Raw genomic sequence first — 25,781 nt, 5'->3', positions numbered from 1 at the left:
AGATAGCTGGTATTTTTGAGTATACCGATCTCTTTGTTAAATTCTTTACAATCAGAGGCTGTTGAATTTCCTTGGTTTTCACTTTGAATAATTCTAGTGTCTATGTTAGGCCTTTGAATTAGGGACTGGGGATTTCAAGATGTCTGAGTAGGTTTAGTCTGAGATTGTTTTTATAAGTAATAAAAATGTTGTACCTTTTCTCCAGTTAAGCCTGATTCTCCAGTACTTACCAAATATTGGAATGTGTTCTTTTTTCCCTGCAGATTTCAGAATGTTTAAAATTTTATAGTTGCTGGTAAACAAACTGTACCAGTATCATACAGAATGTTTTTTTGAGAGTGAGAAAGTTTGCTGCAGGTTAGTGTATGTAATATGCTGACAGCAGAGTTTGCACACGTAAAACTAGATAGATGTTTTAAGATTAAAGTATCATCTTCCTACTCTTATATTTCAGCTGAGTGCATGAGATCCCAAAGCCATATCAATACTCATTGGAGTGTATTTATTTTTCAAACAGCATTGAAAGGATTTTGCTTCAGAATTGATTGGCACTCTGCAAAATTTATGTATGCAGGAAGTTTCTATGATATCATTTGAAATACTTGATTGGAATGGAGTGTAATTTAAAGGATTTGCCAAGACAGCAAAAGCAAAACTTCAGCAATGTATTTTATGACTTTAAATAAAACTCTGACAGATTGGTATGGTACATTTCATAAGCTTTAAAAGCCTGAAATTATATGGAGAGCTTCCAGGTACAGTTGCATTATTTACATGAAATTGAGACAGCCCTCCCAGTGATTCAAAGCTTACGCATTTTTTTTTTGAATGCTAGAATAGGGGATTTACTTCAAACACAGAATTCTGAGAGTCTAGAACTGTTAGCAGTAAAGAGTGTTATTATACCCAAGCCAAAGCAGGATAAATCTTCAACATTATGGTATAATTGACGACAGCTACATTTACATGCCTGAAAGCCAGAAGACGATAATGCCTTGTTGGCAATGCAGCTATTATAATACGCACAGGTACTTTCTAATTAAGAAGTAGTTGTCTAAATTCTTGTATGGCCATCACCCTTCTTTCTCGCAGTAGAAACACGGTAAAGGTTGTTCTATAAAGTTGTTCTATAGACAATTTTCAATTTGACTGATAAAATTAATTGAAATTTATTTTTAGTAACTGTTTTCATAGAAAAAGTAACTTTCTATCAACTTAATAAATTTCAGATTTTATATTCCTTTGTTAAATCAGCCTGGTCAGTCAATAGCTTCCTTTGCTAAGGAAATGTCTTTCATTGCTTGTATATGGACAGATAGCTAGATCGTTGCTACACGTGTTAATGGCATGGAAGGTTAATTTTGCCTCTAGTAACAAAATTTCATTACAAAATACAATTTAGAGCTGCAATTCATAAAAATGTATATTGAATGAAGTAGCTGAGGAAAGAAGATTCCTAATTTAACTTTTTGTATTCTAGCAGCTCTGAAGTTAAGGCAGAAGGGAGTTAATTTCAATATATGAGTAAATATATAATCCTCTTCAAGATGATGCATGAAAAACCAAGTTAATAAGATTATATGTATATGTGTGTGGAATACTTTTCTGGTCAATTTTTCTCTGGCCAGGCCTTCAAATCTTGACTTTTGTTACATTTTTCAGAAAGCTTTGCAACATAGTATTGTTCTTATATATCCATTTTTGAAGGAATCCTCATATGGATTTATTTTAAAATGAATATGCTATGAAATAAGCATTTGGCCAAGAGTCCAAGGAAGCCAATATATAAATCAATGACTCAGCATTTATTCCTTTCATAAGATAGAGAAACAAGTATTTCCAAGGTTTCAAGATTTTGCATTGTAATATTTTCAAACTGTTAAATAATTTTTAATGCAGATAATATGATGGAGCTTTACAAGATTAGTGGATAAGTTATTTTTAATTGAGCTATGCTGCTAGTCATTTAAATTCTTCAGCGAATAACCATTTCCTGATTTCTCTTTTCTTCTCACTGCATGAAAGCAACATCAAATATCTACTAAAGCAAAACTTGAAAAAAGTCATCAGCATGACATGAAGAGGTGTCTTGTTCTCTGAGAAATGGTGTCTAGCTTTCATTTGGGTCATAAAAGTAAAAGACACGCATACAATCAAGCATAGCATGCCATACACTCGGTCTTTGAAAGTGCATTTAATGAGAGACTAGGTGATGGCATGCATTACTATACTTTTTTGAAGGGATGCAGTCACTGAGGGTGAAATTAGCTTTTAAGTAAGATTTTAAGTGGTGTTGCACAGGTCTCACACTGGTTCTCCACACTTCAGTGATTCTCACCCTCAGAGCATAATTCACATAAATATTCAGAGAGGTGATCCCTTCTGCTGTAACTGGTGACACTTTTGTCCTGACTTGATAAAAGAAAAACGATCTTTCAAATCATGTATTACTCTGTACTCTATTAGATGCTTTCCTAAAATTCTTCTTGGATAGCAGCTACTGATGCTCCGTAGTGCTGCTGTCCCATGGAATAAATCGGAATGCAAAAGTGCTTGTTTTATATATCCACTACTGAAGCTTTTTCCCATATGATGTTTCTGCTCCTAAAGGGAAAGGGATTTTCCCATTGCTACTTCAGCACAGAGTCAGATTAACTTCAGAAATAAAATAAATAGCTTCCACAGCTATGAAAAATTAGTTGTGCCTTTGGTGAATTAGAATTAGTATTCCCTGGGCAACCAAAGTAGGATTTTAATGAAGTCTCCACCTTCAAGCACCTCTCCAGAGAAGACACCTTGTGAATCTTAGCCCAATACTTATGTAGTTCAGCTGAGTTTATGTTGAATAACTTGACTAGTAAAGAAGCTGCTATATACTATCTTTGGCAACCCAAACCTTGGTAGAACAGAAGCCTAATTTATAGCTGCCCAGGAGAACTGGCTCGGTTTTACTTTGTTTTCATTTCATAGACAGTCTAATCTAAAGCTATTTTATTAAATTGGTGGAAGAAGTAATTCTGCAGACAAATCCACAACAGCATGTTTTTTTATCCACAAATTGCCTCAAAATGAGTCAGAGTATCTCTCATAATTGTATGTTATCTTTTCAGTTAAATATAACATGAAGTCAATTTTAATTTTAATTGTCTTTGCTGGTGGCAGAATTTATTTCAGTTAATTTAATTTGCTTATTGCCATTTCAGACATTAATCAGTATCCTATTAAACCATGCACAAATATTAATTATGTTGAAAAAAAGGCCTATGATGTACAGTTAGGAAAGAATAAGAGAGTCAAATTCCAGAATTTCCCTTGATAGGGAATACAAAGCTTCATTCAGTTTGCATTTCCAGAAATGCTAAACTTGAATATTTTCAATTGAGTGTCCCATGCTTGTGTAAACAAAGTCCAGTAGGATGACTGAAATGCCAGACACTAAAAGCAGAGTTCAAATTGAAAATGTTTGCACAAATACCTTCCCCTGCGCCCCAGCACTTCTCCTCTCAACAGGCGTTTTGTACGGCATCATCATCTATCCCGTATTAGAAGGAAAAGTGAGTGAACTGTGACACTGACTGTGAACCAGACCATCAAAGGCAGCTAGGACCTAACTCCCCAAAACAAAGCATGAGAGCAGAAATTAGGTGAGGAAGCCAATACTGTCATACCCTTCCTCTTCCACAGAGCCCTGATCAGATGCGCCAGTATTGTTTTTCTCATTACTTCAGGCACTTTATTCTTGAAAAGCCAGGACCGACTGTGTGAAGGAAGGCTTAGCTGAGTTACGGGTCTGGAAATAGCTCAATTTATGATCCTGGGAATTACAAAACCTGAAAAGTTTACTACATCTTTGCCATAATAAGTGGTATAAATGAGGCCTTCTGACTGTACAATTTGATGAATTGTAAAATGAAATCTTGCCTCTGAGTCACTATCACTCAAACTATATAAAGCCCTGCAGTTTTTGATAAACAGCGAAGAGAAAAGGTGTCCTTATCAGTGCTGTGCCTTCCGCATGTTTAGGATGGAGGTATAAAGACCGTGAGATCTTTAGAGAGAGCAGGTGAAGCTAGCGGTGGAGTTTTGTATTTTCCAGTGCCCCTAGTTTATTCCAGCTGCACTCTCCCTCTTTCGTGCTCTGAGTCTTGACAGGGGAAGCGACGTGCACAGTGCAAGTCAGGCCGGAGAGCAGCTACCTTCTGCATTCTGCTGTCTCTGTTTTCACTGGGTCAGTGTTTTTTGGGCTGTTAATTTTGGCTGAGCTGCTTTAGCAATTCAGCAAACCTTTATTTTCTCACTACTTTCTATGTATGTGAACCAGTATTGGATTGACACTGTTGAATCTAAATGTTGTTTTGAAAATGTGGAGCTGACTTGAATATTAAGGACAACTGCTGAGTTAAAAGCTGACAGTGATTTGAAGAACAGCTTACATGTGGTATCTGGGGTTTTACTGGCTACTTATAATAGCAACAGACTGGCATAATATTTAGGCTGCCTCTTAGGCTGTTAATATTCTTTACAGTATTGATCAGATTATATAATTGGGAGTTTTTGAGGAAATGATCTCAAATGTATTTTATTATAATTTGGAGGGCTCTTTTTGTCACATACAAGATAATTTTTCAGAGTCTGTTTTTATACACATTACCTAATTCTCATTGTAAATGCTAAGGAACATTCTTGTTCCTTTCACTCAACAGAACCCTTCAGCATGTAATCCTTCATCGTCACAGAAGCCCTTTTACAGATCTGGCTCTGTTCATTTCTTTGGAAAATGCCTTGTTCCTTTTTGCCAGTAAGGAGTACTCTCACTTGCTCTCCCTAGGAAACGAGAATGTACTTTTGAGTCAGGAGAGCCACCTACTACTCTAGGTCCAGTTTTCAGACCTGAAAAAAATTACAGAAGAAAGCATGCTGAAATAATTAATTTCTGATTATATTCTGAATCCAGTAAATTCACTCAGGCAAAATTTTCTGGCAATTTCAGTTTTTGGTCTGCTCCGCATTTATGTTCTATTAAACTGCTAGTAACTTTTACCTGAATATGGAACCTTAGCCTAATTACTCAAGAAATTTTAGGGAATTTGTTGTATTACAACCAACAGAAATTCATGGATGAAATCTCTGATTACTTTGCAATTGATGGACTTTTTTTCTTCTGGATGTTAAACAGTCCAGGATTTTACCTTCTATGTGAAAGCTCTAGCACTGTTACGTGCCAGTACTTCCAGTTTAACATCTTTTCTCTTTGGAGTTTATCAAAAACTGTAGGACTTTATACTTTGAGTGATAGCAATTCAGACTTATTTTCATATCTGGATATAAGAAATTGTTCATCTTTTAATTCAGAGTTTCACCAAAGACTTCTTAGTAAGCAAACCCACAAGCATACTAATTACCTGGAACTTAGGATAAAATTTGATATCCCTTTTCTTCTGAGAAGGCACATAATGGTGAGAGATAGGTAGTAGGAGTACCTTACTCAGGACTGCAAATATTCGAGCCTGAATTTCTATGCTGCTTCTGTTTGACCCAACTCAGCTCATGCCAAATAACAGTTTTACACTGGGAGATAGATTAGATCAAGATAGAAGATACCTCCCTAGAGTAAAAATGTGGCATCGGCAGGGCATCAGAATACTCAGAAAGAAATCTAAGAACGATATGTGTGTTTGTGTACGTGTTTGATTGTAGGTGTAGTTATGTTTGACTATGTATATACACTGAAGCTGCTAGAATTTTCACTTAGGAACGTGCATTTTACAGTACCTATGAATTACTTGTTTGCTGTATCTAAAAAGAATGATCCTCCTGCTTATCTAAGCTTTCTCTCTGCTGTTTTAAAAAAATGTTCATTATGCTGTATCTCAATTTGTCCATTCCTTCAGTTATGTGTAATGCTCTGCAACATTTAATCCCTTTTCCACTACTACACAATCATCACTTTAGCAATTGCATTTGGTCTTCCTAGACATTTATGCATGTGCCTCATCTGTATTCAAGGAAACATTCAAATGGCCTCACGTGTTTTCAGATCACTTGAGGATGTCTGTCTAGAAGCTGTCCTCCCTGCATTACCCCAAAGAAGCATACTTGGAGGATGGCACTTAATTTAACATATAATGAATTCCCATATTTCTTTCCACAAATAAAGGACTTGTCTTTTTTCTTTTTCTTTCTTTTTCTTTTTCTTTTTTTTTTTTAATCACCTTTCAGCATTTAGCTAATGTCCAGCTTGCTCTACAAACAACTTTCAGCTGGATTCCATTTAATCTAAGCTCTTAGGAAGGCCCCGGGGGAGAATTATATGCTGTGATATTTTGTTCACACTCTCTATATGCTATCTATATCCCTGCTTCATGTTGTTCTAGTCTGGGATTCTTTAACTGATTATCCTAGCTTTCTGTATCAAAATGTGATTAAATAATAAAATAGTGGAAAAGGATGAGTTTAAAAATCTTACCATTTTACAGTGAATATTGGTTGTATGGCAATTCTTGATAGCCTGATTTTTTTTTTGATGTTTTTGGTGATAGCAAACATTCTCTAGCAGCTATTCCACAGCTGTGACTTATTTTTTGCTTACTCAGTGTAAAGGCTGCAAATGATATGGCTAAAGCACCCATTAGCATTTTTAATACCGTTTGAATCTGCTAAATCTGGACAATTAGTGTAAATGTACTGCTTTAGTAAATGCAGTCTAGTTTCATCAAACAGATTAACTCAGAACATTAGCCAATATCCAGTCTTTAAGAGTTTATATGGCTTTCTCCATAATCAATATTTTCTCACAGATTTAGCAAGAGCAAAATGTTCAATCAAAAAGCAAGAAGCCTGAAAAGTCTGTGCAAAATCCGTTTGTATTCTCCAGTATTGGTCCTCACTGTAGTACATTATATTTTGTGGCAGTCAAATGAATGAGGATATGATTTGAAGATTCATGGTCTGTTATGTAATTAGTTGTATGTAATTACTTTGCTTCATTCCATGAACCTTAGTTGAACTTGGTTCTTTATTATTTTATGTAATTCATCAGATATTAAAAATAAGCAACTGTTAGTTGTTGTTAGTACTCCAGAATATTGCTTATGTGCTTTTTTTCGTGCATGTGATTAGTTCCTTTGGTGTCAGTGGAAGTGTTCTCACGTGTAAAGTTCAGGAGATATGTGTAAGCAGGAAGGACTCGGCCCGCATGGACCTCATACAACACTCAATAAATGGAGACTTGGCTATGATAGTTACAAAATGAACATTTTAAAAAATGGAAGATTTCTATCTGGTCTTCTGAGAAATAGAAATAAAAGTTGGTTGTTTTCTCTTTAATCCAAGCTCTGAGAATGCAAGCCAGTGGGCTATAGTTGTTTCTCATCATTTTTCTGAGCAGCTTTTGAAAAACCATTTTCTTCTTTAAAACACTAAGTGCCTTCTTCCTCAGCAAGAATGTCCAAGTGCCCTTCTAAAGAGGCTTTTGAGAGCTGATTAAATTATGGATTATGGCAGGTATTCCAGCTACCATGGAAAGTCTGATACTAAATTGGATTCCTGGTAAAAATTTCTAGCCAACAAAGCAAGGTTCGCTTTGCATTTCTAATCAGAAGTCATACAAGGACAGAGCTGAAATGAATCATTCAACTGTCTTTGCACACAAGGAAAGTTAGTCTTGCTTGAGAAGGACTTGTAACAACTGTAATAATCCCCCTTTGAATGAAGTACGAGCTTCTGGAAACATGTAAAAAGTAGCCTGTAAACAGGAAAAAAAAATCAGGGATCCATTACTAAATAACCTAAATAAACCAAAGAGCTATCTAATACAGTATTCAAGGATTGTTATGATCATCTAGTACTGCAGGTAGACCATTACATTAATCATATAAGTGTTTTGAAGGACTACACTGAAGACTTTTACCCAAGGCCAGATGAAGATTTATGCTACTCATTGTGCTTTATTCCGCAGCATTGCAACAGTTTGACTGTCAAACAAGAGAAAACTTTTATGTCTACCCGAATACTTCTGGCCTCTAGGAGCTTGAGAACTAATAGGTACATTTTGAAGAGTTGTCAGGGAGAAAGAATGGGAGAGTGCACCTAAGAAGAAAAACCTAACACTACGGAGACAACAAAATTAAGCTAGGAAAGAAATCTAGGGCAACAAAAAAGCACCCAGATCTGACTATTCCTCTTTGTCATTCTTCAGTCTCTGAATGCCAAGCAGATAGACTGGATGAGACTGTCACAGCAATACACCAAAGAATATTTCAAAAATAAGTGATTATTCAGGAAAGTATTGTGAAAAAAGGGAGGGATCGTATTCTAGGCCAAAATCATAAAGACTTAAAAGAAAATCAGAGACAGAGGATGCCAGCAAAGAAAAAACATAGTATTGCAAGATTAGCTGGAAAATACAGGGCTGTGTGAAAATACTGAGTGAGTAATGACAAACCCGGATACCCCCAGAGCATAGCTGAAGAAGTGGGCTGCCCTTGGAGAAGGGCCCTCACAACTGAAAGAAGCTGACTGAGATGGTGGTGGTGAACAAATTTAAGACGCAGGCTGCAACAATTCAAAGAAACTTCTTTTCCTCAGTTTGCAGGCAGAGCAACGCATTGTGGCAACACTGAGAACTGAGTAATATTTCTATGCACGATGCAGTATCAATAGTAAAGGCAATAAATTAGTGTTATGACAGAGTAATCCAAAGGTATTGCACTGTCTCTGATTTTACTTTGATGTTTATGTTTCCTTGCAATATGCCTGGGCATGAGATGCAGTTATTCTTATACACATGGGCTGTTGCTGTTCCTTTTGCATTTCACACGCTTCAGGGGTGTGAAAGGTTAAGAAGGTTAAGAAAAGCTTACAGCTTTACCTACTGCAAGTAGGAAATACACATGGAAATACAGTATCGTCTTCTATATCCACTTGAGCTCTGAATAAGCAAAAAGATTGCTAAATGGTTTTCAGGCTTTTTACACTTAACTCACCTCTGCAAAAATGGTAGTTCAAGTTACTCCGTTACCAAACCTTTGCAAATATAGAGAAATGTCACTCGATCTTTCAACTAAATTCAATATATCAGAATTGGTGTTGCTATGCATTAGTCATTAAATCAAATCCTGAGGTTTCAAAATACCCTTGGCATGGCACAATGTCTAGTCTTGCATATGCTGCCCTTATAAGGTAAGTCAATGTGATTTCCTTTATGGGCTTTTGATCCATATATTTAAGTTTTAGTCATAACAATGGTGACATTTAATGACTTAGAATCTGGATTTTGTATTAAAACAATAACAGTAAAAAAGAAAACTCCAACAAGTATAGAGTTAATTAATTGACTACTTGGAGATGCTTATCAGCTTTACGCAAGTTCAATCTGCCAAGAAGTCAACACAGTTAATTAGCAGTGTTCTGTCTTTTATAGTCTTCAGTCTTGAACAGATTATTACGACAAACCTAAGCTGCAAATTCAGCTCCAGCTCAACAAGCACTTCAGATTAGATTTCAGGGAAAGTAAAAGAAGGTGCAAAATGGATCTGAATAGGAAATCCAAAATTTGGATCCATACCCTTCCTGTTCTTAGCCTCAGAAGCCTAAACTCTGCAATGCACCTAGGGGCACACCGGCTTTTGCTTCTTTACAGCCCAACGCTTCCCGGCACAAGCAGATCATTTCTCAGATTCTGTTTGTGCCCAGCTGAAATCTGGACGTTCAACTGTGTCACTGTTATTTCCTAGAAAATATCCAAGCTCTAAGCTAGTTTCATAGACATTAAGAGGGTGTATATAATTCTTTTTGTAAAATGTCATTGCAGCTGTTTCTATTTTTAAACTAGTATTCAACTTTTATATAAAGCCTTGTGATTAGCAGACTCAGGTAGTGGCATGTGGAATCACATCCCTACATCTCCCACCACTAGCATGCTAGTGTCACTAGCCTGGGTGGGCTTATGCCACCTTGCAATATAAAATGCAAGATTTACAGAGCCAGGAAGCGTGATGCAATGTATACAGGTAGCTTTTAATTTTTCAACGAACTGCTGATCTGTGCATAGTTAAACATAGGCTGAAGTAATTCCTGAACTGGAGACGGAGCACCTTGGCACTATCAGATCCAGTGTGCCCTTTATATGAGTTTATGAATATCCATGGCTGTATTCTTTTATTTATATATGATATATATATATATATACAGACATGTACATACATATATGTGTGTGCATGTGTGTAGAAATATATAAATATCTATGTTCCAAGAAGAAAAGTCCTGTTCTGCTGAAATCAATGGCCACGTTCCCATTAACTTACACAGAATGAGGATTCAAACCAACATGTGCACTCTCCTCTTTTTTCATGATTTACAAGCTATGAGCACCATGTATTATATATCTTTTGAGTTTACTAGATTATTCTCCTCATCTAAGAGAGGCAATAAATTTATCTAGAAATTATTCAATAAGTAGTATAGTGGAAATTGGACTAAATGTTCCAGTAACAGTCTAACAAATTCAGACAATTTAATCCTGTGAGAAATAGCTCAAAGAGAAGTTGAAATATAACTCTGATGATACGTATAATTCTATTTTTTGTGCTTTTATACCAGATTTAAACACTCTAACTTCACAAATAAATAGCATTTCAATAAACGCTTTCTCTCAGACAGAAGAAAACCAGCTAGTGAAAATCCCTGGATTTTATGAGATTTTATGGCATGACTGAGGCAGGAGGTTATTGATAGGGTTAACGTAAATATGCAGTTGACTACTGGAGTAAGAACCAGGAATCGACTACCTGATTCCATTAACTTCCAAGTTCTTCCTCTGCTTAATTTTTTAATAATTTTAGGCAAGTTTTATTATGCCATGTTCTGCATCTCTAAAGTAGGAATAGTAAATTCCTTTCCTTTGAAAAAATATTTTGAGACATGTAAGTAAAAAGTGCTATCCAAGGGCTTTGTATTATTATGGTAATTTAAAAGGTAACGAATGTCATCCTACAAAATAAGTTTAAAAGTGTTATGTGGAATACTAAATGTTTTTTAACTTCCTGAGTTTGAATTGCTATTCAGATTCTAAGCCCAGACTGCTGCTTTGTTTGAAACTTCTTTTGAAATCATTTCCACCTGTTTAAGCAGTTCTGACTTTGCTGCAGACGTGGCACAATAGTTGCATTATACTAAGTTAGACTGCTTGTCAAATGTAAAACCTTGGTTTTCATTTCCTTATCTCTTGCTGCTAACTCTGATCCACTATCCATCAGTTAGATGATTTTCAGTCACACAAATGGCAGTTGACATATCTGCCAGTCAGATCTATTCCTACAAATTTCCAGGTTTAAGAAATCAGATTCACTATTATAAGAGAATGAAATGTTTCATTAAATATGAAAAAAATGCAAATCCTTTGTTTTGGACAATTCTAATTTTAACTCCTTGTGTAACAGTTCACGAGGCCTCTGAACACTGGGCACAGTTTTGAACTGAAACACACCTGAGTAGTAACACCACATACCCCTGTGACCATCGCAAGGGTAGTGGGGCTGCACCCTGGGTGACTTACACAGCATAATTATTAGGGCGCTGGGAGGAAAACGTACGTGTCCTGTATGTGCACGTAAGGGCTTCTGTGAAAGATATGCGTGGGCAGTTAGACTTTTCCTACCAACACAGAAGGATTTGAAGATGTGCTACACCCAGGTGCTGCTACTCCAGATGTTAGGTGTTTACTCCAGGTGCAGCATACCACATGCGCAAAGTTTGGAGCAGGGAGCGTTGGACCTGCTGCAGAAATATCTCCTCTGTCCTTTCTCCTCAGGCTGCCCAGACAGGCTGGCCCGATTACAGCCAAGGAAGAGATGTGTTTGCAGTCCCTGTGGCAGTACTTAGACCAAAATGAAAACCTTGTGTTGGTTCTACAAACCTCACCTGAGTGGTGCACTAAGATAAATACTTATATGTCCTCAAACATTTTATAATTCAAAACAGTAAGATTCCAGATAGCTTGCTTTTGCCAATTCACTCTAATGATAGCTGTATCTTAATCTGATTTAGGTAAGTGAATGAAAGGCAAGCTGAATGCTTAGATTTAAATGAACAAAAACAAGAGGTTACAACATCATTTTTCTTTAAGAACATTTACAATTAAACTTTGTGCATACGAGTTGAAATGTGAAATCCTTAGTGAGAGTAATAAACAAGCTTTAGTCGCATTAAGGCTGAACTGTCCTCAAAAAAACTTCAAGCTTAGTGTCTGCAAAAAACACATTTTAAAAGGAAAGAGATGTAAAATACTCAGACGTTTTATGTCTGCCATAAAAAGGAACAATAAAATAGTCCACACTTTTGTTCATTAAAACGTCCATCAAAAGCTAAAGAAGCATGTTTAAGCCTGTGTAGTTAGACTACCAAGTTTATCTGCAATGGATTCATAATATGTACTATGGTATTTCGATTATGATGTTTTTTCCAGAAAAGACTGAAATCTTCTTTTCTGAGACTTAAGGGGAAGAAAGAAAGAAATTTAACATCATCAAATGGATCCTCACTATCTAGTTGAACAACTGAGAAAATACATCAAACGCTTTAAATTATTGCTTAACAAAGGACATTGAAAGACCTGATAAAAGAAATAGAAGATTCCATTTTGATTATGTTTCAAGAAACATTGCTATCACTTTATCCTGCAAACTCTTTTTATAATGAAGCAAAAAAATTTGCATAAAAGTAGCATAAAAGTCATCAGGAACTTAACTCTTTTAGTCTCCTTGTTATTTATTACTTATAGGGGTAAGAAGATTGGACACGATATAGATTTTTTGATCACCAATCCAGGACCAAGACAAGATGATGATCTTCTGCATAAAGTTGCTGATTTATGGAGAAAGCAGGTATGAAGTAAACAATATTTGGCTAAAAAAGACGTATTCTAACAGCACTGCATTGAGCCTGTGTAGTGTTGAAAGGATGTCAGATCGTTTTCACAGATGATGTTAAGATTTTGAAATCAGGTATTTTTCCATTTGGTTATCAAACATGATCATCCAAGTGCATCCTCCAGCTCTGAATGCTGATCTTGAAGGTTATACACTCCGTTACATTTTCCCCAAAGAATCAGCTTCTGGTCAGAGGTAGGAAGTCAAGAAAATGGACTTTTGGGTAACCCACTATCACTGTTATACTTTGAAACAAAACAGTATTTGTTTAAATTCCCCTTGAAATGGGTTTGAGTTTCCTCCAGTCCTCTAGGGAACTCCAGCTCTAAGAGCAGTGGATTTTTATGAACTCACATAGTGAGGTTAACAAGTCTGCAAGCTTGGGTATCAAAGATCTGGAATCCCGTCTTCTTTTCAGCCCATAGATTAGCATTATTTCCTGTTTCCATTGGAATATTGTCAAAACTGACACAGTTCTCCATAATGAATGGATTTTGATAAATGCACACGTTTCAGAGGAATATTTCCTTTAAGTTTTTTTTCTGCTCAGCTTTCTTCGATTCTAACAGGCTTTAAAGTTGGAAGATTCTGAATTATAAGAGGTACAAGTACCTCAAACTATTCCTAAATCAGAAAGACAGTATGTTGGGACTAACAAGCCTTTGTTTCTTTTTTTGCCTTTTAAGCCAGCTAAGATATCTTTCAACATTTAAAACCTGTACTGTTCAAAGGAACTGACTAGATTTCAACATGTTAAAGGGCAACTCTCTGTCTGAGGTGAATCATCAAATATCCCACTGCCAAGCAAAATCGTCTTTCAATTAAGATAGCCTGGAGAGAATGCCTTTGAGTTGGTTCTTAAACTATGTTATTGATGTGTAATGAATTAATATGCAGAAGATATTTAAAAGATCCAAACAGAAAAAGACTGTATGACAAAGTGATCTGTTTTAGATGTGGTCAAATCTTTTCTATTGACTTTATTGGAGATGCATCAAACTTGCTCTCTTCCTGGTAAAATATTACCCTCGCTGCATTTCTCTTTCTCTAGGTGGCTTTCAGTCTTTAAAATGTTAAAAGATGATTCTAATTTATCAGATTTTTGTGACTTCCATCCTAATTCTGTACAGTAAGTGTATGTATTGAAGCAGATAACTAGCAGCTACAATTTATCAAACTCCACTGAAAAGCAATGAAGCTGTGACAGTGCTGATGAGCTTTTTTTTTTTTTTTTTTAATTATGTTATGTAATGCTTCTTTCCCAGTGATTCTGCTTACTTTTTTCTGAGCAAAGCCACCTTTCTTCTTGGAAGCCATCCTTTTGCCTTCTAAAGCAGCCTCAAACCTCTAGAAAGTCATGTGCAGGTCCTCCAAAAATCCTATTTATTGTCACACTGCAGAAAGGAAAAGTGACAACAAGTTGAGAGCAAGAGCCTGCCCCTGAGCACAGCCTTTTGTTCTTCCTCCCATTCCGTCATCCTCCACTTGCATTAATGTGAGAACAGTAGCTGGGATCGGAGAAGCCTGGCAACTCCTGAAGCTTTGCAGGTCACTCCACATTGCTTTCATTAAATGGAATTGAAAGGAAAGAAACAGAATTGTTCTTGCTGATTTTTTTCTGGACAAAATTTGGCAAAAGCAAGGGCAGACAGGGTAAGGGAGGTCAAGGGTGGCCAAGGGTCTGATGAAAAGACTAGGATTCCTCTAGAGATCCCAGAATAAAGAATATGTCTAAAGAGGAGATACACAATAGCAGTAGGAAACAAAAGCAACCACAATGGGGATTGTTTAAGCTGATGGACAAAGATTGTTCTGTGACTCCTCTGGAGCCCTTAGGCCTTAAGATACTAGTTATATGGCCTCTCAGTAGTGGCAGTTTTAATATATTGGCTTTTATTGTCATTGCTAAAAAGTTAGCTGCCAGCAAAACCAAAATGCAAAAACAAAGACGGGAATTATACTTGCCTTGCCTTCTTATTACCTTTGATTTCTAAGAGGAAAAAGGGAAAAAAAACAAACCTAAAGTACTTTTATACTTTTTGACAGTACACCTGTCGGCTGCTTCACAGCTTTCCACTTTTGCGCTACTGCTTCAAAGCCCAGATTCATCAAAGAATGTCACCGAGGTCATGATGTTGACTTCCTTTCAGCAGCTCTTAGTGAAGGATTCTGCAGTGCTTAACTTGTAAACTATGAAAAAAACCCTAATTTAAATAGTTTAAAAGGGCCTTTTTCTTAGCTGAAAAGTTTAATGTAACAAGATCCTTTCACCGAAAGTTGCTGAAAACTAAGTGGTTAAATCAACACCATCATGCTCTTTGATACAGCACCATCAGGGATAAATGAGCTGAGGAACAGAGAACACAAAGTCTCCACTGAGCTTCAGAGTGGAATGGAAAATGTAAAAGCTGCAATGCAGTACACAGGTTATAGTTTTAATGGTTCCAAGAAGCTTAATAAAGAAAGAAATAATGTCCTGTGTGGGTTAGAGCTTGCAAGTCCGTGTGCTAACAGGCTGAGGCATCTGTGTCAATGCAGCCTCATCCACAGACTCTGTAAAGAGATTTTTATTCTTTGCTAAAAACCCATATAGCTATATTTAGCACTATTCATTTGTTACACGTATTCTACCAACCGAGGAAGAGATACCATTACTGTAGGCATTTCAGCACTCTTCATTTTCTTCCTTTGCATTGGTGCAAATATAATGTTGCATTAGCCCATATTTTGCTATTCCTTTTTTCATTTGGCTTTTAAGAAAATGGAGAATAGGGAGGCCTGCTTGTGCTTACTCATTTTAGTATCTAAATGATCCAGTCCAGATTCTGTCATTCATCCTTGCTGGGGTGCATGGATCAGGAAGGGGAAGGGTTGATGTCCCATTAAGGTGGAAACAGCTTTTTGTAAAGAGGGTTCAAAGCACAGCAGCACATTCATTATCCAGTGACAGACAGAGTTTAGCAGTAACAAAACCCGTTTCTAAGACAAGATAGAGAAACTGTTATGAGGCTGGAAGAAAGAGCTTATTTCTCTCAGATGAATGCCTTGTCCATAAGATTGTGGAGTTGTGTTCACACACATTTTCTCTTCTTTTGATTCAATGAATTCTGAATTCTGTACTGCATTTTGGCCCAGCTTCAGCAGGAGCTGTGGATGTCCTTACCTAAAATAGATTATTGATTCTTGATTAGGGCACCAAAGTGGGAAGTGAGAGAAGCTGGCCTAAATCCCCTTAAGCATAGGAGGAGGGTGAGTCCGAGTGTCTTGCTTCCTGCATAAAGCATGGAGAAGTGTTCCACTTCCTGCTGTGCTTTAAGTGAAGCTCCTAACAGTGGTGGCATATGAAGTCTAATCTTGCTGGTGTGTACTATATATCCATGTGTGTGTGTGTGTGTGTGTGCATGACCCTATCTATCTATTTGTCTTGCCCAGCTGTGCAAATGCTCATGGCATGGAGAGAGGGAAACATCTTCATTCCTGGACTCCAGTGCTGGGTTGTACATACCTGTCAAAACCATTTTTTTCAGGACGTTATAAGAATTAGACCATTCTGACACGTGAGGAATGTCAAGATGAAAAACTGTCATTAAAGGAAGCAAGACACCTGCACAGTTAGGTAGCAGCTGCAAAGTTTTGTATTACTGATGAAGCCTACAATGTCACGATTCCTCACTCTAGCAGGCATACCCTCTCCCGGGCTTAAGTTTCTCGAGCTGCTCCACTTCATAAAATTCCATTTGTCTTACCTAGGTAGGAATTTTTTTGGATTGAAATCTCAAACTAACATACCTACATCCTATTTTGGATTAGTCAGGGATAGGAATTGTTGTCTAATTGCATTTTTTAAAACTTGAAGTAAATTTTTACAGTAGGGTACATCCTCTTATAGTCTTCCTATTATATAAATTCCTATATAAATTGCCTAACCAATTAACTATGGAATTGTAGTAAAGCATAATCTAGAGATATATAGTCCTAAAATATCCTTCTAGTCAGACTTGCTAGCCACTGCCATCTGCAAATACTTAAAATGTATTCAAGTAGAAGACATGGCCTAGTCAGTAAGGAAAAACAGAATTCTGGAGAAAAGCCCCAGTTCATTGTAACTGTATTGTAATTGCCTCATGTTAAACCTCAGGGGCACCAAGGAATGTTCCCCTGGAATTTCTAAACATGAAAATAGGCAGACAAAAAAACAAATCAATAGAGAAGTGCTCTATCTTCTGTGGTTTAACAGACAGAAGCTGTAGTCTTCAAGCAGCTGGCAGCTCTCAGACAGAGGACTAATGGAATTCTCTACAGGAAAAACAATACAAGGTACTAGAAATCACACCAAATTTATAACTTGGAAAAAAGTTGGAAAGTTTAGGAAATAAACTTGCTCTGACAAAGGTGTAGTATCCAGGATGACTTCAGCTAAAGAGGATATTTTTATTTTGGGCATCATGGCAGTGTCTTGTATGTTAAAGTTACTCAGTTTTTACCTACTGCTGTATATTCCTGTAATGAGAAGCAAGCTGGAAGAAATGAGTCTGAACCTTAATAAAGCTGATACAGAAGCAATCATCTATAAGATAATAGCAGAGCTAAGTATTAGAGTGAAAATAAAGATGAAACAGAGGATATAGTGTATGATTGAAAGTTAAAAATGAATGGCTCTCAAAAGGAGGAGCCTGAGAATTGCATATTAATGCCATTATATCTCTTGCAGACACGGGTGACACACAATCATAGCTTCTCAAGACCTTGTGTGTTAAAATTCCAAGAGCAGGGCGTTGGTGGCCATGAGCTACTGTCCACAGATCTCACTGAAAGATCACTCACTAAGGACTTTTAAATACTTCTTAGGTGCCTGTCTATGAAGAGAGAAATCACTGCAGTGTCCTCACCAAGAATGAGGAGATTTCCATTTCATTTTAATAGACAAAGAGAACTGAAGTCTGTATCTATTGATATAGACTGGGGTAAATGTGTAAAACTGGTCATCATGGTCTGAGCACACTACCTGAGCAAACAGAATACAACTACTGGAAATGTAGGCACTTGGAACGATAAAAGGACCAGTTTACCAAAACTTAAAGAAGGTGTTAGAATTCTGCCTAGAGAAATAAATTTTAAAATAGTTTTTTTCAGAGATGTGTTATGTAATGCCCCAAATGTCCAAAAGGAAGAAGTAAGAAAAGATGTGAAAGCACTGACGAAGCATCTAAAAGATATTTACAGAGAATGGGAAGAATGTTGGTGCTTCAGTTCATCAATTAATAGTCAATGACCAATGTGATTAAGAGCATTTTTAGCATTAAAAGCAAGAAAAATAACCTGAAGGCATGGTTTCATCAGTAGAAGTGAAATTATAAACAGTTACACATTAACTTTCAATAGCTATTTCGTCTCTATATTTGGAAATAGTAAGCACCAAGCCCTTGTGATGTTGGGGTGAAATTAATAAAAAAGTACTATCTATTTTAAAGATGAATGTGATAGAGCATCTGCTAAAATTATGCATTTCCAAATCAGCAGACCTAGAAACAAGTAACCCAAGAGAAAGAGCTAAGTAAGGAGTTTTCTTGTATTAGTTTAAAATAAATAATCAAAATCAAGAAAAAATCTATAGAAGTGAAGGAGTTCTATATCATTAGTAGGACTGGCCCAGCGACCCATAAAACAGCTTGTGACGGATGCCCAGTAAAATAATGGGATGGTTAATTTGGAACTATCATCAAAAAAAGGCTGGATGCTAAAAATGTAGTAACACTTATCAGTGTGACTTCATGGAAATCGTATCTTGTTAAATATTCCTGTTACACCTTTTTGTCAGAATTATACCTCTGAGTGAAAAAAGTAATTTTATTTGCTCTAAAGCATTCTCTGAAGTATATGATACAGTACCACATAAAATTAGCACACTTTCACTATGTAAAAGAAAAAATCACAAAAACATATTTCCAAATTTGGTGCTTAGTAGGGAGACAACCTTCCAAAAATCAGGTAGTTGCCCCCCTCTGTTCAGAAGAGGTCTGACTTGGATGTATAGGTTTAAAGAAATGTAAAAGAAGATATGAAAAGACATCTGACATCTGCTTGCCACTCTTGTAGATTAAGACAAAACTAAGAAGCTCTTCTAGCTGGAGGATGAAGTTAGTAAGTTCAGCTTAGTAATATGGTGTAGTTTTCCTTCCAGTAATAAAAATTAAGCACTTGATAGCCTGTGAAGGAGGTGGTTAATGCACAGTTGTTGCTAGTTTTTATGACAAAGTTAAATTCGTTTTGCAAAGCCAAATCTCAGAGATCTCTACTTTCTGTTTAATCAGGAGCTCCGAGGAGGCAGTCACAGCAGTCTCCTATATTTTATGAATTTATAAAAGCTAAAGCAAGGCCGAGAGTACCAGGACTTAGCACCTGAGAATTTCCATCATGTGGAGCCGCTCTCAGAACGTGCAGTCTTTTTGCCAGCTGAGCCCTCCTGCTACAGATGGCTTCCGCGATACCGAGCATCCTTATATTTCTATATGTCAAGTTCTGTTTCTATTCTGAAAGCCCAAGGATGGCTGAAGGAGGTAGTGTGGTGGAGAGTATCTGCTTTATTTCTTTGCTTAGTGAGTATGTGATGTTTTGTCCTTTAACAAGGCCGTGCTGCGCAGCAGGCGGAAGGAGGCTGCTCCTTGCCTTGCCCTTGTCGTCGCTGTGCTTCGCGGGGGGAGAAGTCTTCTGGCAGCTGGGGGGAAACTGTGCTTTACCTGAAGGCAACTGAACGTGCTCGAGTGTAAGAAGCTTTGGGGGAAAAAAGGCAAATCTGAGATGCCCAGAAAGCCAGTAGCCTTGGAAATTGCTTAGAAGTGTGAAGTATAGGCATACAGACAGGCCTGAGGAATGACAGAAAGGTCTTTTGGCTAGGGACCTAGACAGGATAGTGCAGAGCTTATTGCAGCTCCAGGAACCATTGAAAGATTGCTGGATATGGAGCAAGGCTGGCGGAAGGCATTGCCCCTTTCCACCCTGACCTTCCTACACTGCAGTATTAAGGAATTAAATTACAATCTTCCACTAATTCTATTTTGTTTCACTATGAGTTTTCTTTATTATAAAAAGAAAATAAAATCTATAAAAAAAAAATAAAATCTGGCTTGCATTTCAACAGCTTTTTGGTGTGCTCACTTCAAACAGAAAGCGTGAGCAAAGCCATTCCAGCGCTCTGGGGAGTCCAGGGCTTGTCACAAGGAAATCTCACGCAGCAGACACTGTCTGCACGCTCCACTTGGAAGCTGTCGGCAAGACTATGCTGTGGACTAATCTATTTTTCTAGATGTCTGCCATATGGGAAAGAATCAATCCTACTCAGAAATTTCTATAGGCTGTTGACATTCACAACAAAAGGCTTGAAGGGAAAGATAGCAGAGAAGAACTGCAGATATTGTCCTCTGACTATAGAGCAGGGCATTGCTACTCTCAGATGACTATTACTGCAGATTTCCCTCTCAGGATCTGCTAATATTTTTCCAAAAGCTGCAGCTGTTTCACGTCTGAACTGAGACCAGATTTTGCCCTCCTGTGCAATTCTGTATTTACTGAATCTGTATTTTACATAGATGTTTAAGACCACTGTCTAGAAACTCTGAAATTACAATAAAACCACTCTAGTCATTCAATGTGAGCAATGTTTTCTCTTTAGGGCTTACTTCTGTATTGTGATATAATTGAATCAACATTTGTAAAAGATCAGCTACCAAGCAGAAAAGTTGATGCCATGGATAATTTCCAGAAGTGTTTTGCAATTTTAAAGTTGTATCAGCCAAGAGTAGACAACAGGAGTTACAACGCATCACAGGAATTTGATATGGCAGAAGTCAAAGACTGGAAGGCAATCCGTGTGGATCTGGTCATAAGCCCGTTTGAGCAATATGCATATGCTCTGTTAGGCTGGACAGGCTCCAGGGTAAGTAACCACAAGAGTCTATTTTTCCTTAGCACTGCTAGCCTGTTTTTGCTCTTGCAGGACTGTTCAAGAGTTCATGGAACTTTTAAAAACGTTCCTTCTCTCCACATGTCACATTTTGTACTGTCATCACCCAACATCAGAGCTTAGAGTTGATGAACTCATCAGTGACATTTCTGGATTGTATCTAAACGAGTTTGTTTTCCTTGAAGCTTTGTGTTTAGCTGCATAGAGTTATAAGCTAGATTTTCAGTCTACCACATTGTTTTTTTGCATCATCCTGGTGTTAACACACAACTTAAATGGTATTGAGTAAAGGGGTGTTTTGGAAGGGTGAAAGAATTATCACAAGGATCTTATGGGAAATTAAACATTTCATGAAGAAATGCTATGGATTGTAATTCAGTTTGCTTCATAGGAAACTGAGTACAGAATTTGAAATTTTTCTTTTTGCGTTAATGAAAATATTTCGTTTCAGTTTTATTTTACTTGAATATTGTGTTTATTCATTAGCTTTGAAGTAAAATAAAATGTTTTGATAGGCACTCTAATAGGTAAAGAAAATTTTAAAAGATCGATACTTCGGTATTAGATATTATTGTTTGTGGGTAATTCCTATTTTTAGGGTATAATATAAAATTTTTGTGGGCAATAATATTTCCAGAATAAAAAGTTCTGTCTAAACATAAACTCAGAACTAAGATGATTAATATTTTTTCCAGATAATTATTTTTTAATCTATTCTACATGCTTCCCCTCTCATATTAATTTTTTTTTTTAGAGAATGATTACATGGTATAACAGAGCGCTCCTTAAAATTATCTGAGCTCACTTTGAATGAGCTTTTTGATGTGCTAGAAGCAGCACAGGTGCATTAGTGCTCTATTCTACTCAGGTTAATTAGAAGCAGGATGTTTTAGACAAGGCAGAATGCTGCAATTGATGTGTTCTCCTGCTGTGCTGATGGGTTACTTCAATTTCCCGTTTTTAGATAATAAAATGTATTTATTTTGACCTTGGAATAAGTACTGCAGATTTTAATGTCCTTTTTATCCTGGAAGATTTTGGCTACTTAAAGGCTGACCTCTCCTCTCAAATCTGTGAGTGGATGCCTGCCTTTGGGAGGCCTTTTGGTTAAGTGGGCAAGGACTTCATCTTCCTCTGCTTTGCTCAGCTGTTGCTCTCTGAGATGATTCACCTACACATCGTGGGTGCCTGTAACAGGCCATATATACTTCAGGCTTACTTTCTCTTGTAAGTGCTAACTATTCTCATGCTTGCTATAAGTGATGGACTATTGCCTATCAAAACCTTGCCCTTTCGGATTATCCGTACGTTCAGCCTATAGCCTTTGAAAGAGGTAAGTTGTTCACATATTCCTTTGTCAGGTGGTGTTGGAACTCTTACGCGAAGGATAACCATTTTGGTTTATCAGAATTACTCATATTTGTTACACCTTTTACAGCAATTTGGACGTGATTTGCGGAGGTATGCCAATCACGAGAAGAAGATGATATTGGATAATCATGCCTTATACGATAAGAGAAAGGTACTGTTTCTTCATTTAAATAGAACTATCGTGTTTTTATTTCTGTGTATACATTTTCAGTTTATTTTTGATATTAAGGTATATATGGCTTGAATATCTTTTTGTTACATTCTAAAACAGTCCTATCTTCACAAAATTTAGTTTCATTGGCAAAGCCTGACTCAATCTGAATAAATAAGTCTGGAAGTCTTCTTTGTCATTGCTGGGGTAATTTCTGAAGTTCTGAAGCGTGTGTTGCACAGCGGTGTTTGAAGCAAACTCTGAAATCTTCAGAAAAATAAGAACACCTCATCTACAAGCATTTGTAAAAAGTACTTTACTCTTCTGTTTTAGAATGAAATGTCCTTTTGGTTGTAGAGGCACAATTTTGGGTGGGACTGTGCTGACACTGGAAAGAAAAAAGGGATCTTGACTGGTACTGACTCAAGTGAAAGGCCAGAGGAAATTTCTTTTGAGTAAGATACTAAGTAGAGATCAGGGATCATCCTGCTTTTAAAGCTTTGGATTAGGAAGTCAGTCTACATGAAATTCTGTTTAGCCAGGCTTACTAGCCGTGGTCAAGCAGTAGTAATTCTGGTTTAAATGCTTTTGTCTGCAAGTGCACTGACCTTTGCATTTATCTAGTTTAATGGCTACATTTATATTAGGCTGTATTAATAAGAAGCAAAATCAATACTGAAGATGTTTATTGATGTCATTAGAGAGAAAGGCAAAAGTACTAACTCAAGATTTTACATTAATCTTTCCTATAGGCTCTTTATAGAATGGGGACTGCTTTTAGCATCTCTATTTACATGCAGCATTTTCTCATTGTTTGTGAGAATCAGCAGTGATCTAATCCCTCACTCTATTTCAGCCGTCTCCATATGTGCTTGACAGGCTTAGATGCTATAGAAACCTCAGTCCTCATAGAACCATGGGGAAATGATCAGACTAATGATTCATTTAGTCAAATGTCTTGTCTCCAGCAACTGTGAATACCAGATGCTTCCAAAAAAAAAAAAAAAAAAAAGTTAAGTACTATATATAAATATGTAATTAAATGTCTATGTGAGAAGTTTCTCTGTGACCTCAGGTATGATATCACTGCCTGCCTTTCTTTCTTTCTTTTGATAGGATGTCCATATTTTGTATGCTTTCAGTATAAATAAACTCTTTGCCTCGATAATGTAGCAGAGGTTATTTTCTGCAGGTTATTTTGTGCTCTGTTAAATAGTTCTTTGCGGGTAACAGATCTCTACATTAGTGAAAACTAAAGAAGTTAAGAAACAGCAGAATTATTTTTGTGTGTGACAAAATTTGCATGTATACATCATTACATTGCCTTTTTCACATGGAACTCTGATACATTCAGTGATGCAAAAAGGGCACTGCTCATTCATGAGCAGCATGAATCAGTACTTTGTTTTTCCTTTATTGTGCTTAGACTTTATATCTCACTTTGCATTGCCTCACTGCACTGTCCAACGGTGAAGAAACAGACCCGATGTCTGGCAGTGAGAAGTTGGATTTACAAAGTTTTCCTTAATATGATGCAGGAATGCTCTGGTAAGGACAAGGAAAAAACATCCAAGTCTTCAGAGCAAATTACAAAAGAGATTTCTCTCTCATAAAGTCCTGAACCTGGGACTTCTTTCTGTCAAATGAATTACGTGAATGGATCAAACGTTCATTTCAGATGGACTCTGTTTGCTTTGTTTCCTTCCCTCCCTGAAGAAATAAGAAGTCTCCTGTTTTCCTTTTCTCCCATAGTCATTTTTTTCTGCTCCAAAATATATACTACAGATTTCCAAAGAAGTCATCAAAATCTTCTGATGTAGCAGAATATTGGTTTTGTCCTTGTTACATTCTCAGAAATAGCTAACTTATATCAGCTTACATTTTCCACAAAGATAAAAAAAATCCTGCCTGAGGTAGATAGCCAATATGCAGAATTTCAGACCAAGCAGCACTGAAGTCATAATCCGCTTAAAACAGCATCTTCTATCGAGAAGTGTCATTGTAACAAAAAGCAGGGAGACCACCTCCATTGCCCGTATTCTTCCGCTATTGTGATCTAATGTGTTAAATTCAAAGGAAGTTTTTCTTATTTTTAACCTTGCAATTTCACATGAAGCTACTCACATAAAGGGCATTTTGAACAAAAAGCCTGCCACTCAGTATGTAATAAAGTCTGGAGTGTGCATGATACAGCCATGGTGTCTGTAATTGTGGTGATTGAGATGATAACCCATACTGGAGGAGGATAAATTTGCAGTAAATTATGTGGTCTGGACGCATGGTTGCCAAGGCTGATTCATTTTTAAGGTCATCAGGTTAGCAAGTTAAAGGTAAGCTTCAAATCAATGATGAAAAAATAATTAGTAACGAGTGCTCTTTCAGGGATCACGTGTTCAAATCAAGAAATAGTCTTTTTAATTTAGTTTTGAAGACCAGAGAATATTTCCTTCTGTAGTTGTAGTACTTTTATTTCAAAAAAATTTGACTTTCATAAGAACTCAAAAGTGCAAATTTTATTTGTACCTTTTCTTATCTAATTTAAGCCAGAACACGAACATACGTATTTCATATAGACACCTTTTCCTGTGATAAGAGATCTTTCCCTGATGAGGAAAGCTGAAAACCATCAGAAAGTTGTACAGGCGGCTCAATATCCCACAACACAGCCCTAAATTAAGGTTAATAAGAGACCACAGGTGAAAACTGGATGACATCATCTTTTCCATGTTACACTGTGCTCACAGAAGAGAGGTTGTCTGATATTACTGGTTCTGATGGCCAGTCGGACAGACTGATTTTCATATCCAACTCTGCAACAGTCAATGGAATATAGTTGAAGAGCTAGGCCAAATCTTTTCTGCTTCTTTCTTCTTATTTTTATTACATTAATTATTACAGCATTACTGTTACGGTGTGTGTGTATGCATATAACGCAAAAGAGATAGCAAGGTCAGAGAGAGTCAGACTAATTTATATATTTGTTTTAACACTTGCCTGTGATCATTTAAACTTTTGCAAGCTAGTATAAGAAGTCTGTAAACCATGCTAAAACAAATATACTTTTTTTTTTGATGGAATGTAACAGTGCCTAGAAGAGTAAGATTTTTCTAAATCATTTTTGTCATAAAAGACAATAGTTTCCTGGTTTACTCTAGATTCTAATATAATTTGGTGTATTTTATTCCTCTATATTAATATTTATCAGCCCTTTGGCACTGGAGCTTCCACTGTGGCCCACTGCCTGAAATGTGATGCATGTCAGAGAATCCCAGACTCCAGCATTGCATCAGGAGAGAAGCCTGGATACTTCAACATATTTCCAAAGGGACTCTGACAGGAATAGGGAGCATTAATGCAGCAGTTAGGAATCAAT

General features: G+C 36.8%; 1 protein-coding gene across 1 annotated transcript in view; it reads left to right on the top strand.

Moving 5' to 3' along the window:
- DNTT (DNA nucleotidylexotransferase) overlaps positions 1-25,781 on the top strand; it is an 89,079-nt gene that overhangs the window by 44,045 nt on the left and 19,253 nt on the right. The window contains exons 8-10 of the mRNA XM_062580459.1: positions 12,779-12,881; positions 20,596-20,859; positions 22,325-22,408. Coding sequence (XP_062436443.1) covers positions 12,779-12,881; positions 20,596-20,859; positions 22,325-22,408 — 451 coding nt within the window. The remainder of the gene's footprint in view (positions 1-12,778; positions 12,882-20,595; positions 20,860-22,324; positions 22,409-25,781) is intronic.

The sequence above is a fragment of the Rhea pennata genome, chromosome 7 (assembly GCF_028389875.1).
Source record: "Rhea pennata isolate bPtePen1 chromosome 7, bPtePen1.pri, whole genome shotgun sequence".
In the NCBI taxonomy this organism is placed as follows: Eukaryota; Metazoa; Chordata; class Aves; order Rheiformes; family Rheidae; genus Rhea; species Rhea pennata.
This window is presented reverse-complemented; position numbering and strand designations above follow the sequence as displayed.